General features: G+C 53.2%; 1 protein-coding gene across 21 annotated transcripts; it reads right to left on the reverse strand.

The window, feature by feature from the left end:
• Positions 1 to 625: 625 nt before the first annotated feature.
• PCID2 (PCI domain containing 2) lies at positions 626 to 15,924 on the reverse strand. 21 transcript variants are annotated; one of them, XR_015138486.1, is made up of 17 exons: positions 15,768 to 15,924; positions 13,369 to 13,458; positions 11,904 to 11,977; positions 10,836 to 10,903; positions 9,696 to 9,735; positions 8,542 to 8,596; positions 7,038 to 7,198; positions 6,429 to 6,528; positions 5,823 to 5,898; positions 5,090 to 5,231; positions 4,493 to 4,567; positions 3,665 to 4,358; positions 2,672 to 2,745; positions 2,407 to 2,532; positions 1,663 to 1,750; positions 1,255 to 1,378; positions 626 to 1,013 (listed from the first exon to the last, which is right to left on the reverse strand). XR_015138486.1 is itself a non-coding variant. In XM_086330697.1 (15 exons), the coding sequence occupies exons 1-14, from the start codon at positions 15,801 to 15,803 to the stop codon at positions 1,289 to 1,291; spliced, it is 1,164 nt and encodes a 387-aa protein (XP_086186823.1). In that variant the 5' UTR covers positions 15,804 to 15,922; the 3' UTR covers positions 626 to 1,013; positions 1,255 to 1,288. The 21 variants fall into 21 exon arrangements, 14 of the variants coding, with proteins under 14 accessions (XP_086186823.1, XP_086186824.1, XP_086186820.1 ...); XR_015138485.1 differs by lacking the exon at positions 4,493 to 4,567 and having other exon boundaries at positions 3,665 to 3,765; XR_015138484.1 differs by lacking the exon at positions 1,663 to 1,750.
• Positions 15,925 to 15,932: the final 8 nt, after the last annotated feature.

The following is a 15,932-nucleotide window of genomic DNA, read 5'->3' on the forward strand; positions in this document are numbered from 1 at the left end:
GACATGCCCAGGGCGGAGGTGACACTGTGACTCAGGAGACCGGCTCAGAGTGGATCCAGCTCCACTTGGTTCTTTGGGGTCCTTGCTCTTGGAACCTGGCTCCATCAGCCTGGAGAGGCCACCAAACACCAGGTGAGAGCCCGGAGCTGACACGCCTTCAGGGTGGGTCACACAGCACCGAAGAGCCCTCCAGATGGGCCAGACGGGCTGCATGGAGAAGCCGAGGACACGCTGCAGACTTCAGAGCAAACCGGGATGCGCGGTCTGGCTTCTGGAGGGGCAGACGCGGGGGCACAGACAGCAGGCCTCGGGCAGGCCTCAGGGACGGGGGTCTGTGTCCCACAGTGGCCCCTCTCCACACAAAGGCCACAGCCCCCTCCACACTCGGCACCTTTGCAAAGATGAGCCATTCTAGTCCATGAAGTTTTCTTCTTTAGTAAGTTTTGCATAAACAGAGGAAACGTGTGTAATCTGAAAAAAAAAATAGCTATAGTACCTGGAAAATTTAAATCAAATTCAGCTTGTAAAAAGAAATATTAAATTAACCAAACATTTTGATCACACAAAGTTTCAAATTTAACATAAAATTAAATGTATCCTGGATAATACAATAAAGAATACGCCATCTGTATAAACACTTTTAATAGAAACAATTACAAAGACGCCTTCACAAACAGTCCTCTTGAGAAGTAAACAGCAGCTGCCTGGGAGATGGAGTGGCCTTCGGGGGGTGTCACCAGCAGCCCGGCCAGCTGAGGCAGCAGCACTGAGGGCGAGTCCCAGGCCTTGGTGACGGGACGCTCATCAGCCGAGATGCCAGCAACATCATTCCCGGGACAAGACCCAAGAGGCTCCGCTGCAGAGCACGCGCTCCGGGCAGGAGGAGGACCAGGATCAGCCTGCTCTGTCCTCGGGCCGGGCCGTCAGCACACCGTGGACAGCGGGGGGAAAGGGTTCTGCTTGCTGACAACCAGCTTCTGGTGCTGGTGTGAGATATAGCCTTTGATGTGACCCTGGGGGACGGGAGAGACGGGGGCTTATGACTCTGAAGGTCAAGGCTGTCAGGGTGAATGAACTGGAGCCGGGGCACAGCACCCCCCACCCCCACCGCCCCAGCTATGGTGCGGTCAGCTCGCTGAGAGGACAACGAGCGTGTACACACACACACACACACACACACACACACCAGCCCCACCATGGCCTCTGGGGACACGGCGGGTACCAGATCCCCCAGCCTGGACGGAGCCCACACACCATGTAGATGAGGTTGGCCAGGATGCACTGGACCTCAGCGATGTCCACGTCCTCCACCTGCATGAACTTCAAGGCCACCAGGAATGCGTCCAGGGACAGCTGGTGGGTCTTGAGCAGCAAGTATCTGGAAGAGGCAGAGCTCAGGCTGTTGCTGGCGGGACACAAGGAGCAAGTGGGCAGGAGAACTTCTGCTCAGGAACACAGCATCTCCCGCCCGCCAGGAGCCTCAGAAAACAAAGCTTCCGGGTGTAACTGACTTTCCCATTTAAAGAGCCACCAATACAAGCACACTTGACTGAGTATTTCCTTGAATCTCAGATGCTTCCATTCTCACATTTCAACACCGCTCAAGTGGGGATGCGCCTGACGGGACTGTCAGGGGTCTGATGACCTGCGGGCCTTGCTAACCTGGACCAGAAGTCTGACCGAGATCCTGCTGCGACCAGGCCTCGGACAAGAGCCCACTTCCGAGTTCCACAAAGAGACGAACAACTCCCTGACGCACAGGAGAGGCGGGAGGGTCAGCAGGTCGGGAGTAACGGACGCACAGGAGAGGCGGGAGGGTCAGCGGGCCGGGAGTAACGGAACGCACAGGAGAGGCGGGAGGGTCAGCGGGCCGGGAGTAACGGAACGCACAGGAGAGGCGGGAGGGTCAGCGGGCCGGGAGTAACGGAACGCACAGGAGAGGCGGGAGGGTCAGCGGGCCGGGAGTAACGGAACGCACAGGAGAGGCGGGAGGGTCAGCGGGTCGGGAGTAACGGAACGCACAGGAGAGGCGGGAGGGTCAGCGGGTCGGGAGTAACGGAACGCACAGGAGAGGCGGGAGGGTCAGCGGGCCAGGAGTAACGGAGACAGGCAGCAGTGCCACGCTCTGACCATCGTGTAGGTGCTTGCTCAGGGCTGGTGTCAGAACTCCTGCCAGAGTCCTCTCTTCACACAGCCCGAGCTTCTGCCCCCACTCCCTCAGCCTCACCTGCGTGCTCCCTCACCAGGAACTGTGCGCTCCTTCACCTGGGTGCGCCCTCGCCTGGGCCCTGGGCCACCCCTCCCTCATCTGGACCCTGTGCCCTCCCCCTGGACAGCACCAGCACCAAGGCCCAGGGCTGCAGATCAACTTCATCCCACGGAATCAGGAAGGAAGGCTGTGCTCACACTTTCTTAAAGAGATTCCTGTAGGTGATGATCTTCAGCTTCTCGAGGATGAGGAAGATGCCGCAGCGGATGAAGAAGGTCTCATGCGCGGCCAGGGCCTCGTTCAGAAGGAGGAGGTTCCCTTCGCTGGGCCACAGAGACGTGCAGACGCAGGCAGGGCACCGCCCAGGACAGGAGACAGGACCCCATTAGTTCCCTCGCAACACGCGGGCCTCCGCACAGACTTTATATTCTAAGCGGTCCCCAGGGAAAGAGAAGAAACTACCTCACAGCTCGGGTCACCTCCGCAAACTGCATGAGATGGTACTTCCTCAGAAGCTCAATGGTTGGCATGTGGCCCTGAGACAGAGTAATTTTCCAGAGTAAGAACCTTCTCATTTTTAACAGAACTGTCTTTGATAAAACCCTTACCAAGTTTTAAAAACTTTTAACCTGTGTTTCTCAGACTTTCTTCCAAAGTAACTGAACAAAAAATGCTTCCTAGTCAACTGGAAACAAACAAACGCCGGTCCAGACATCAGAACACCTGGACCAACGCAGCTCTGCCGACAGTGACCTGTGACCCTGACCTCGACCTTCTTGTTCGCGATCACAGAGCAGTGGCCCCTGCGGGAACACCAGGCTAGGACTTAGGGATTCAGACCCAGCTTCCAGAACAACGAGCCGAAAGCCCGAGACTGGCTGTTCCACGAAGTCGGTGAGCCCTGGGGAGGGCTGTGCACCCTCCCCTCCCACCACGCGCTGTCTGAGCTGGGCGAGCTTCCGCCGCGCCTGCTGCTTCGGTAGTTTTAGGGACTTGAGCCGAGGAAGGGGGCTCTGTCACTGCTAGTCAGTTCACTTGCGAGTTACGTGCCTTTTTTTTATACAAATACCAAAACAACCTTCAGTGAGCAAGTGAGACACCCAGACAGGCTGGAATGACCTTCTCTCTCTTGGTTAATCCAGCTCTATTATTCTAGGTTTTCAGGAGTAACAGACATAACATGCGTATTTTACCTGTCTCACGTATGTTAAACCTTTGAGTGAGGTAATCGTAGGAAAAAGGAAACAAAACCAGTCAAGTCTTTCCAGAAGGATCTGGAAATGTCAGTCACGGAGACAGTGGTTCGGGTCACACCTGAGGCTTGTTCCTCCTCTATTCTGGGGGTGCTCTCACATGTGGCTCTGTGCGAGACCCACCACACATGGGCTACGCTGTGAAATGACTACGCACTCCTTGTAGGGGACAGGCCCCCAGAGAGCTGGACAGACCACTTACCAGGAGCATCTTCACAGGAAGCAGGTAAATGAGGACCATTCTTTTGTTCTTCTGGCTGGAACGATGGCAGTGCTCAAAAGCAAAGGACAGGTACTCCTCAGCTGCAGAGTCAGCCACAGACACGGTCAGCCGTCCCCACCCTGTGCCTGGCGCCACACCCACCCTTACACAAGGGCCCAAAGGTTTCAGGGGCAACAGTGTCTCCCATCAACATTAACAGATCATTTTCCACAGGGTCGGCTATTCAAAAACATACAAGAGAGCACTCAGCGAAGATTCAGAGGAGAAGCAAACCAATGCCTTCTGAGACTTAACCGAGTGTACAGCCAACCTGAACGGGGCAGGTCTGCTCTGCACGGGTGCCCCGCACATGGGTGCTCTCAATGGGAAACACCACGATATCGCTCCGTCTGTGACTGCTGATCACGAATGCAGAGTAACCAAGGACACAGGACCGACCACGAGTCAACTGTGGATTAACTCTCTCGCTGTTCAGCTATTCCAACGCTTCATATTTTAGGGGAGAGAAAAAGGTAGGGGACCGATCAAGGAAAGTCCTCTTTCAAAAGTTATACGTATTGAAGGCAAGCTCTAGGACTTGGTGATGGACAGGAAAGCCTGGCATGCTGCACTTCATGGGGTCGCAAAGTTGGACACGACTGGGCGACTGAACTGAACTGATGTATTGAAAACTCTGTGAAAGGAAATGAAAAGTTGGTCTGCACAACCCCACGGAATAAGAAAACAGAGCTCTCATTATGAAAGAGCTGTTCTTTCTGTCATCAGAGCCTCTGTGGCTATTGACACGTGGAGTGAAAAGGCTCTTACGTCTCATATGGTGCCTGAAGTCACGTGGCTTCGCGTGTGAATAACTGTCAAGGAAGTGAGTTTTAAAAGTCTGATCTGAGAATAAGAGAAGAATCATAAAGGACCACCACATACTGGCCACTCCAAACTTTCAGAAAAAATAAAATAAACAGCCTCCTGATCTTGAGAAAGAGAAGGACACAAACCACATAACGTGGTTTCGTGAAGGGGCAGCTCGGATGTGGCACTGATCCGCTGCCCCCAGCCACAGGCGCTGAGGCTGACACCAGCACAAGGGCACGTCCCCCGAGGCTGGAGCCGAGCCGCGAGCCGCCCAGCCCCCACGTGCTGTGCCGCCAGGACCCGCCGAGGCCGCAGGGAAGCACGGAGCACAGCCCACACGTGGGACAGACGTGCGTGGGTCCCTCCCCCAGGAAAGGACACAGCGGTGACGGGCTCGGACCTGGTGCCAAGCAAGAAACGCAAACGGGATTTTCCTTTATGAACCGACTTGGTGTCGGAGCAACGCTGCTTGGACGCGGTGGACACCACGTCCGCCTCCACACCAGAAGGCGGGCAGGTGCTCTGGGCCCCCAGCTGCTGGCGGCAGTCACGCACCTTGCTTGAAGTCGCTGTCGAACATGGCCTTGCGCCCCACGTAGTACCTGTAGGTCACCCTCTGGGCAGTGCTGTAGTCGTCCTTCAGGTTGGAGCTGTCGATGGCTCTGATGAGCGGTTTACACAGATGGAGCTTGTTGATCTAGAACAAGCAAGAATCTACTCCAGACGGTCTTCCAGATAAACAGGCAGGACAGCCATCAACCCCTGGTCGCTAAGGACACGCCTCCTGAGGTGGGTTCACATGATCAGAACTGAGAGCTCACTAAGGACACAGCACACCGCTGCTCCGTCCAGGCCAGGCCACAGGGGACGCCCACCTGCAGGGGGCTGACTGGACACGCTCCCCACCTGACCACACCATCGTCACACCCGGACCTGCGTGAGGTGCCAGCACTTGGCTCCCTGGAGCCGTCCAGGCCAGGCCACAGGGGACGCCAACCTGCAGGGGGCTGACCAGACACGCTCCCCACCTGACCACACCATCGTCACACCCGGACCTGCGTGACGTGCCAGCACTTGGCTCCCTGGAGCCTCAGAGGGCGGAGGTGAACAGAGATGACGCATGCAGAGCACTGACAACAGTCCCTGCACCCAGAGGCCCTCAACCAACACCAGCCCCAGGACTGTGTGTGGCCAGTGGGGACTGACTCTCAAGCCAGGCCTGGCAGGCCGGCTGACAAGGGACAGAAACGCTCTCTGGGAAGACAGGCAGAATTCAAGCAGACTTTACCTTAAAATAAATCTTGAATAACTGATTCACCAGAAATAGCATTCCCCACTTCTTGGAATCCTCTATACCAGCACGACTGCAGGGAAAATAATGTTTTAAAGGTTACACAGGAAACAAAAATTTTATGTGCAAATCACAAAGCAAACTTCCAAAACGAATTCGCATCCTGAGATAAAACCCCACAGTTCAAGTCAAATTCATGAAAGAACCTAACACTACAAAAGAAGGCGTGTCCTCCGACAGGTAAACATGGAGAGATGCCCAGGAGTTCTGACACTGGCTGAGCATCTGGCGGGCGGCAGAGGAAAACTGCTCGGTCTGCAGCGATGCTGTGTAAGAGCGGACGGTTATCAAGCATTTGTGACACGTGGTGAAAGTACTTTCTCTTGTCATTACAACATCATGAACCACTGAGACACAACACACGAATTTCAGAAAGCTGAGACCCAGCGCGCCGGCCGTGTGGGCCCAGAGGTGCGGTGCCCGATGTGTGCTGAGCATGAGAGACGATTCTTTTCTCTTATCCCTTACCAAGCAACGGATTATTCAAAGCAGAAACGTCCGTGGCCGTGGGGTTACAGCCGCGGCCGCCCGCCCCAGACTCACGTGTCGCTGGCGCAGACGCGGAAGCAGCCCATCAGCAGCTCGGCCGCCTTCTCCAGCATGTCCCCCAGCTTGCTCTTCCCCTTCTTCACCAGCTGCTGGTCTGCCTGACAGGAAGCAGAAGCCTTCACTTTTCATCTCCTCTTGATTCTTAATTAGAAAGAAAATCACCACACAGCCAGAAGTGAAAACGGACAACCTAGGGGCAGCCCCCAGGCTCTGAAGAGACCCCCAGGCTGTGCTGCAGCTTCTCAAAACCGTGGTGTCTACTGCTCGTTCCAACTTCCTACAGGCCAAACCGCTCTTCAACCAGTCAAACCAGTGCACTGGTCACCGAGCTTTTAAGCCTGTGTTGCCCAAGCCACGTGCTGCTAAGAAGCCTTTTCTTACTTGTTACAAACGCCCTGACGACAGACGACACGGAGGGGGCGGCACAGAGAAGGCAGCAGGAGGCCTTGTGGGCACCCTCCCGCGGCCCCACCGCAGCTTGCCCGCTGCGTCCGCAGCACGCAGGCCTGCGTCCCCCTCCACCGACCAGCACAGCGAGCGTCTCTTCAGAGTCCGTGACGATGCAGTGAACGTGTCAGTGAGTCTTGGTCCCTGAATACTCACGTGGTGTTAGTGCTCCTCGTGATGAAGCAGGAAGCATGCACACAGCAAGTCTGCTTTTTAAGGTAAAGCGCCAGGGCCACTGTTTGGCCTGCGAGCTGGATGGGGAACAGACAGCCGTAGAGCCTGGCCGGCCAGCGTGGGCCCCCAGCCAGCACAAGTCTCTGGAAGGTGAAGGAAACAGGCCTGTCCCCCAGGAAACACTGACAGTACTTGCCAATGACAACATCTGCACTTTCAAGAACAACTTAGACTTTTGGAACACTCGTACTGACCACCAAGAGCCTGGCAGCTTTTCGTTATTTCAAAACGTCTCTGAGGAGCTCACGGGAGAGACTGACAAGTGTAGAGTTTTCCTGGCTTCTGTTTTTTACATAATGAAATACGTCAACATTTGGAATGTCTGAGCAGCTCAGTGACTGAAATGTTTCCAGACGATCAGCCTTGGACATCACAAAATCGGGCAGGGCTGGAAGATCCATCTGCACCGCTGGGGTTGGAGGTCACACTGCCGGCCTCAGAGGCCACACCATGACCAGCAGTAAAAACCACTCCTGGCACCTGAACAGGTGCCGCTCAGCCAAAGACGTCAGCCATCACCTGGAAAGGCTATCAGAACAGGCCTCTCGCTTCCACCCACGTCTGTGTGGAGCAGTCTGGCTTCACACACTCAACCACAACGATGCCCGGCACAGGGACCGCAGAAGCAGATGCGAGAATCCGAGTGGCTCCTTTCTATTTAGGAAGTCAGTGATGTTACGTGTAAAAGGTTCATCACTTGAGGGGTGTGAGTACACTAGAGACTGAGGTGAACTACACAAGCAGCAGCTCTGGGCACCCTTGACGGTTTCTGTGTGCCTCCCTTCAGCTCCACGGCTTCCATTCGGGGCCGTTTTACACCTTCCATTTCTCTGCGGAGACGTCTGTTTCAGCACTTGCACTTGCTCCAGGGGTTTTACCACAAGATGGCTGGCGTGGAATCCCATCTGGGACCCGGCCCGCTGTTCCTGGACCCAGGACGCCCAGAAGACAAGAAGGACATGCAGGGAGCTCGCTGCTCTGCCCCTCTAACCTCTCAGAGCCTCACCGGCCTCAAGTTCCCAGCAGCGGGGAGAGGAAACACGTGCCTACACCCACGTGTCCAGAACCGGAAGTCAGCAACAGCCTTTGAAACGGTAAAGGGCTGTGAGGACCAAAGAGTTAAGAACTGCTGCTCCCTGAGCGGCTGATGCTGCCAGGAAATGGACGCGTCAAGTCCAGGCCTTTGCCTCCTCGCAGCAGAGGCCCTTGGCTCCCCCGAGTCCGCCAAGGCGGCACCGGGCACGTCCTCACAGTAGACGAGGACAGGTCCTCAGCAGCGAGCCGAGCCGCCCCACTTTTGCTGCTCTGCACCAGGCGTATCTCGACCCCACGCATCCCTCAAAACTTGTGGGAAGAGTGACGTAAAATTAAGCAACAGGTACAGTGAGTCTGGGTTTAAAGCAACGGTGACAGAAACTGCACTTACATTATTGGCAAATATGCGAAGGTCCAGCGCCACCGCGTACATGACGGGCAGAGCCCTGTGGGGCAGAAACAGGTGTGAGAGGCTCTGAGGGCAGAGGCTCCCTCACCAGAGCTGGGGACACCCAGGGCCCCCACCCGCGACAGAGGTCCCCACCCCCGCGGCGCCGTGGTCCTCCCCTCCCCTTCCTTCCAGGAGCCACGGCCCCTCCTGGTCTGTGCGTCTGGCTGCAAGAGCTCCGCACCCGCTGACCCAGCCTCCCCAGAGGCCAGGGGCTCAGCCCTGACTGCCCCCCACCCCACGCTGGGCCAGGAATTCTCCTTCCCCCCACCACCACCTAAACGGCTCCATGAAAACAAGACCCGTGGTTCAGAATGATCTCCTAACAGAGCCCAAGGCGTGGAGCAGACAGATGTCGTCAAAAGACTTCTAGAATCTAGCTGGCAGTGTCAGCTTCATGTGTAAGACAGATCTTCAGTCAAAACTTTTTTTTTTGTAAAAGGTATCTGTAAGCCTTCAGTTACTTTAGTATAAACAAAATTTCAGTATTTACCAAGACTTTTAATAAATCATAAGACAGTTTAAGATAACCCAAATATTCTATATCTGTCATCCCAAATGGACTGTAGTTGATCTACATCTTTTATCCAAGTTTAAAACCGAAAAGTGAAAGTGAAGGTTGCTCAGTCGTGTCCGACCTTTTGCAACCCCAAGGACTTCTCCAGGCCAGAAGACTGGAGTGGGTAGCCGTTCCCTCCTTCAAGGGATCTTCCCAACTGAGGGTTCAAACCCAGGTTTCCCACATTGCAGGTCGATTCTTTACCAGCTGAGCCACCAGGGAAGCCCAAGTAAGATCAAAATTGACAAAGGAAAAAAAGTAGATTTAATACATATCTGGGGGCATGGAATGGCTGAAATAATACTTCATATTTACAGGAAAACATTGGAAATAATCTGGCTGACCTGCCATTTAAGTTTACACTGACTATTAAAATTCCAGTATCTGTGTTGGTATCATCCTATGTCAACACACAATATCAAATACCAACACAGAAAACACAATACATATTTATTTACAGCAAATCTTTTAAGAACTTCTGCTTTTGATAAAGAAGAAAGCCATTAGCTCATTTCCAGCTCTATCTATTCGTACTTACCAGTTTTCTTCTTTGTGGGCCTGAAATGCTCGCAGGAATGATGTGCTATGTTAAGGAAGGGCCTACATAAAAAGCTCAGGTGGTGCTACAAGTGAAAGGATGGCGAGCGCACGTTCTGCACCGTGAGGGCTCCCGCGCCCCTCAGGAGGTTATGTGCCACAGCAGCGGGTTCTCGAAGGGGAGAAACACACGCGCCCACGTTATAGACACCTAAGTGTCATTCACGGTAAGTAAATACACTGACTTTACACAGCTTTTCCCCAAAGGAAGACAAAACACTGTTGTCTGAAGATTTTTTAAACTGGCAGTTTCACACATTTTATTTGGTTTCTCTGAGTCCCGATCATCCTAAGTTACATATAACGTGGTTAGGATCTCTAGTATAAAGCCTATTTCGTTGATTACAAAATTCTTTAATTCAAACAAGACTCAGCTGGTCAGTAACCAATTCTGTTCTGTGCATACCAGACAAGACGACTGAAGAGCAAGTGGCTGGAGGGATTCCCCGTTGGCCCAGCGGTTGGGGCTCGGTACCTTCACTGCCGGGACCTGGGTTCCATCCCTGGTCAGGAAACAAGGCTCCCACAAACCATGCAGTGAGGCCAAAAAAACCAACTAAAGTCTGGAGAGGCACATAACATGACCAGATGTGACCCACTGGCCACAGCCGCAGCCAGGAGACATCCCTGCAGTGATGAGGGCCAGAGCCGCCTGACCAAGGCCTCGGCAGGGTCCACTCCTCCCTGGGCCCGCCTGGATCTGGGAGATCTTCCATTTCCACAAGGGGACTAACCCATCCCTTAACTACACGCAGTTGCTTTAAAGGCAACAAAATACCATTCCTCACAATAGAATTAGATAAAACTCCTAACCATAACCAAGGTTCTTCCCTACTATGCAAGTGGCTGGACACCAGTGTGGAAACTCACACTAAATTTAAGTACCTGAGTGGAGCAGCTAAATGAGTTTCTCTTCCAAAAGGTTTTAATTCTCCCTGATTAAAGGTATGACTCAGTGCTCGCTTCGGCAGCACATATACTAAAAGGTATGACTCAAACTGGTCTGATGTTTCGAGATCTCAGCCCCCACGTAACCGCTGCATCTGTCCCACACCAAACAGTAACGCACACGACAAAAGATATTGGACGATGACGGTCTGGCACTTGTACGCCTCGATGAAGTCGTGGTTCCCCACCGCATACGTGCACCTGCAGAGGGGGCAGCGGGGACTGAGGACGAGCGGCAGAGTGCCAAGAACCGGGTGCAAGCCACGCGGCCACACCGCTCATGGCCACCACAGATGCCCTGCCCTCTACGGGCCCAGAGTGAAGCCGGAGCTCCTGCTAGCAGATCACAGAGAGGCTCACAGGAGGCCACTGGCTGAAAAAGGAAACCTCTCAAGTCCCAGAAGGAGAAGCTGGGCTGCAGAGGTTCCGCTGTTAACGTGCCAGTGGCCCTTCCCGGGCGTCAGGGGGCGAGGCTGTTGCACCCAGACGCCCGCTGGCAGCATCAGCATCAGTCAGTCCCTCCCCAAGCCCGAGCCTCAGCGCACACGGCACGGATCTAGGAAGACGCTTCAGGAACACAGTGGTGCTCCAACTCGTCCAGAGGTCTCAGGGGGCCAGGCCTGCTCCGCCCCTGCAGTCCTGTGCCGGAGACGCTGGCGGGCCATGTTGGCAGGAGGGCAGTCCAGACTACATGGTTTAGGACCCACGGCTTGGCCTGAATCGAGGCTTCAGAAGTGAAAATAGCAGACATGACGTGTAAATAAAAAGCAAAATTTCATTTGCTCCGCTCTGATCCAGTTTCTTTTCCAGTTCAAGGCAAAGAGGTTAAAAACCGGGCATTTCCATGAAAAACGCCAAGTCAATGGTGGGCTGTACACCGTTCTGAATAAATGCCCACCACCCAGCCAGTGGAATGAGCATCAAATGCTTCTTCGAGCATCACAGAGAAGACACACAGACACACGATCACCATTTCACTAACTTTTAAAACACACATGGTCCCTGAGATGGAAAAGTTTATTAAATTTTAAAGTCTTTTAAGCTTCACAAGATTTTCACAGGTTTTACCAAAGTGCAATTACAAACATACTTTTCTACTTTTTCAAAGGAAATTTTTCAATGCTTCAAGATGGTGTAAAACCCCCCTAATCAAGCCAGCAACCTCCAGACTGGCTTGTTTCCTACCTCACCCACGGCTTACCTTAAGTGAGCTGCAAACATTTCGTCATAAGGGGGCTCTAAGACTTGTTGACACTTCTCTTCTGGAGAGGCCATCTGCATGCCAGTAAGAAGAACGGTAAAAAGAAACTTAACTGGGACAGAAAGAATGCAATGCGAAGGAAGAGATTCAGACAAACCTTTGTTTCAAGAGGATTTACACCTTATAGTTGTAGAAGCTCTTCACACATTAGCAATTCAAAAAGCCGTTCATTACCTCCACACGCCTATCAAGCCCGACCTGCATGCAGGAGATGCACATGGTCTGCTTTGTCTACCATAGGTCAGGAAGCACTCCAGGCATGCTCACAGATGGCTCTGTGTATTTATTAAGCAGATACTGCGTGCCTAACAAAGGTAAGTAGGTCATGTGAGGTCGAAGGAGATGGAGACGATGCCTGGGGAGAGGGGAGATGGGGGGGTCCTCACCTCCTGCTGACAGACTGCCCACTCAGGAGTCCTGGGAGATGGCAGACACTCACCTGTCACCTGCCCTCTCCTCTCAGTGGCCAGATTTTCGATAATGTGTAACAGGACGGCTTACACAACAAGAAAGGGACTCGGGGACGCTACTCCGGCACCGTAACTATACTTGCATATCTATGTCACCAAATCTGAGAGGGGTGATGACATCACAGGAAAGGTCACCGCTCCACAATCTCTGACAAAACGACTGGGTGGACAAAGGCTGCCAGTAAGGGGAGCTGCTGATGGGAGGTTAGGCAGAGTTTTGTAATGAAGGGATCAGCCTCAGGTCACATATGGGCCAGCAGATGTGTTCCAGGGGCTACCTGCCAGCAAGCTGAACCTGAGACCCACCAAGACTCCACACACTTTCTTTCAAAAGAAAAGTTTAGCTCCTGGATAGAACACAATCCGATGCGTAATGGCAATCGACGAGGAAGTGGGCATTACTTCAACAAGGTTTCAACAGTGCTTTCCACAGAAGCTTCTACTCGGATACCATCTATCATCCGAATCAAGGATGCTTACATTTGAGAGCAGAGGCTGGCAGACATTCACATAAAGAGCCAGCCAGGAAATGCTGCAGGCTCTGTGGGCCCAGGTCTGCCTCCATAGCCACAGGAGGCGTAAAACCTCCCTGGTAGCACCACCGCACAGCTGTGGGCTTCAGGGACAGACAGGCCTGCCCGAGCCCGAGCCCACGGCCTGTCCGCTGATCACCCCGTGACCCTGCTGCGCTTCTCTGAGCCCGGGAGAGTCCTGCGGCAATTACAGGCAGGAAGAAGCACAAACCTCAACACGGGCTCTGAGGCACAGTGCTCCATTAATGTTCAATCAATGAACTGAAATTAGGTAAATTGCGAAGGAACCCGGCGATTTTCAAATAAGAGCGGCACCAGTACCCTTCCCATTCACGCCCTAAGCTTAGGAAGGTGGTGGCCCAGGGACCCTCCAGACACGTGCGTGCGTGGCCCCCCACCTACCTGAAGCCGTGGGTTCGCAACATGAGGATGCTTGAAAGACACCAGCTCTGCAAGGGACGCCCCATCTCTGGTGTCAATGGCTTCACAGACCTGAAGCATTTGGAGAGAAAAGAGCTGTTACGTGGAAAGTGAAACGCTTAACCCAGAAGAACCGAGGCAACACGCTGCAGCACTGCCCCTGCTGTGAGAGGGCTGGAGGCATAACCAGCACCCGCCACAGCGACCAGACAAGCACTGTATCTCAAAATGAGATCTTCTGGAGGCAAACAGGTGACGTACCGTTAAAAACAGTGAAAAAGCGGAATCAGCCAGTGGTTTATTATTTGCTTACTAAAGAGGGTTAATTAGTCCAGTTTACTCAGTCATACTAATAAACATTTGAAGATCCACTTATACAGCTTACAAAAAAGAAAAGCTTGAAGATCACATATGTCCAAAACGGAAAGGAACTGCATGTGTTCTGCCAGCATCCAAGAAACGAACAGATCTTATGAGCTTATGAAGGTGAAATCAAACCCCAGACCCAAAAGCCAATGGAAGTTATCAGAGACCACGGGAAACGCAAGATGTACAACTTGTCCACAGGTGGCCCCGGCCAAGGAGGCTGCAAAGGTGTGAATTAAGTCCAAGCTGTCAGGGTCACTGAAATTCAAGATACAATAAACTTTGGAAGCAAAGGAATAGGCAGGTTCTGACTGAGACAAGAAATGGGTGAAACCTGGGCTAACAGAGACAGTGAGCCTGGTGTCAGAGCATGGACTCTGGGGCCAGGATTCCTGGTCTGACTGTATCACCTACTTGCCCAGTGACCCTAGAGAGTCACTTAAGCTGCTCTGTGAAGTGGGACTTGTAATGGATCGACCTCCTAGGAAAATAGTGATGGTGGCAAGCTACCTCCCCCAACTCTGCAGTTAGGTGTGGGCAAGAAAATTGTGAGAAATATAAAAATGTACAGAAAATAAATGTTTATATACAAAAGATAAGATATAAAAAAGCATAAACTTCTAGAGAGATTCTATATCCACATTGGTTTTCCAATGTCTGTGTTCTTATTCAACTTTATATAAAAACTGATATTGAAAAATGTTAACTCTGCAAAGATAAGGCCAAAGTAGACATATCCTTAAAGAAAAAGTCTTAGGCATCAACCAGAAGACTGCAAACGAATGTATTATATTTGCAAGCTTTAAGTTAAAACAAAAACAAAAGCATGTATTTGTATTTTCATGATTCTTGTTTTAATCAGTTTTCTCAATGAACCATTAACCATTAAGTTAACGGTTCCAATCTTGTTATACTATATTCAACTGCCAACTAGGTATCTTTGCCTGGTTGTCAGCAAACACCTCCAACACAACATGTCCAGAATAATTTATTTTTACTTCCAAATCGGTTCTGCTCATCTACTGTCAAGCTAGAAACCTGGGAATCAGTCTTGATTCCTTCCGGTGCCCCAAACACATACCTTTCCTAAGTCCTGGCAGTCTTCGGATATTTTTTAAAGTCCAGGCACCGCGCGCCCCGCCCCCCCGCCGCCCCCCCCCCCCCCCCCCCCGCCGCCCCGCGCCTTTCCTTAATCCTATTACCAGGTTTCTAGCCCTGCGAATTAGCATAGCTCAGAGGAAAGGCTGTGTTAGTCGTTCAGTCGTGTCCTAGTTTTGGCGACCCCATGGGCTGTAGCCTGCCAGATCCCTCTGACCATGATTCTCCAAGCAAGAATACTGGAGTGGGCTGCCATTCCCTTCTCCAGCGGATCTCCCTGAACCAGGGATCAAACCTGGGTCTCCTGCATTGCAGGTGGATTCTTGACTGTCTGAGCCACCAGGGAAGCCGTTACAGTGTTTATGCTATGCTGTGCTTAGTTGCTCAGTCGTGTCTGAGTCTTTGGGACCCTATGGACAGTAGCCCACCAGGCTCCTCTGTCCACGGGATTCTCTAGGCCAGAATACTGGAGTGGGTTGCCATGCCCTCCTCCAGGGGATCTTCCCCACACAGGGATCGAACCTGAGTTTCCTGCATCGCAGGCGGATTCTTTACTGTCTGAGCTATCAGGGAAGCCCTGCTTCCAGCAAAGACTGTATGCTTTGAATCTGTCGATGCCTGTGTTCGCGCTGTGCTCCTGCGTTTACAGGCTGTGTGGACACAGCCCTGAGGGACACAATTACCGAAGGACGCAAGTCCGCTTGCAGGCGGACCCCAGCTGTCTCCGTCCCCAGCTCCCACCGCCCCTACACCGAGGGCGCGGCCGGCCCCCGGGACACACATCGGGTCTGCCTGCCGCCCGGTGGCCAACGGCGCGGGCGCAGCCGGCGAAAAGACCCCCCAAGCTCCCACTGCAGGGCACAAGGAAAGGCAGCGGGCGGGCAGGCGGCAGGCAGTCCGCAGACCGGGAACCTTACCTGCTGCAGGTACTGGTTGATGGTGATGTGCGCCATGGTCGCGCCCGCCGCCGCCGCCGCGCGTCACTTCCGGGCCGCGGTCCGGACCCGACCCCGCGCCCCCGGCCCCGCCTTCCGCGCGCGTTGGTTCCGGAGGCGGTGTGTGCGCCGGAACGCGAGCCCCGG

Source organism: Bos grunniens, chromosome 12 (genome assembly GCF_055505025.1).
Source record: "Bos grunniens cultivar Pamir isolate PY7600 chromosome 12, Bosgru_T2T1.0, whole genome shotgun sequence".
In the NCBI taxonomy this organism is placed as follows: Eukaryota; Metazoa; Chordata; class Mammalia; order Artiodactyla; family Bovidae; genus Bos; species Bos grunniens.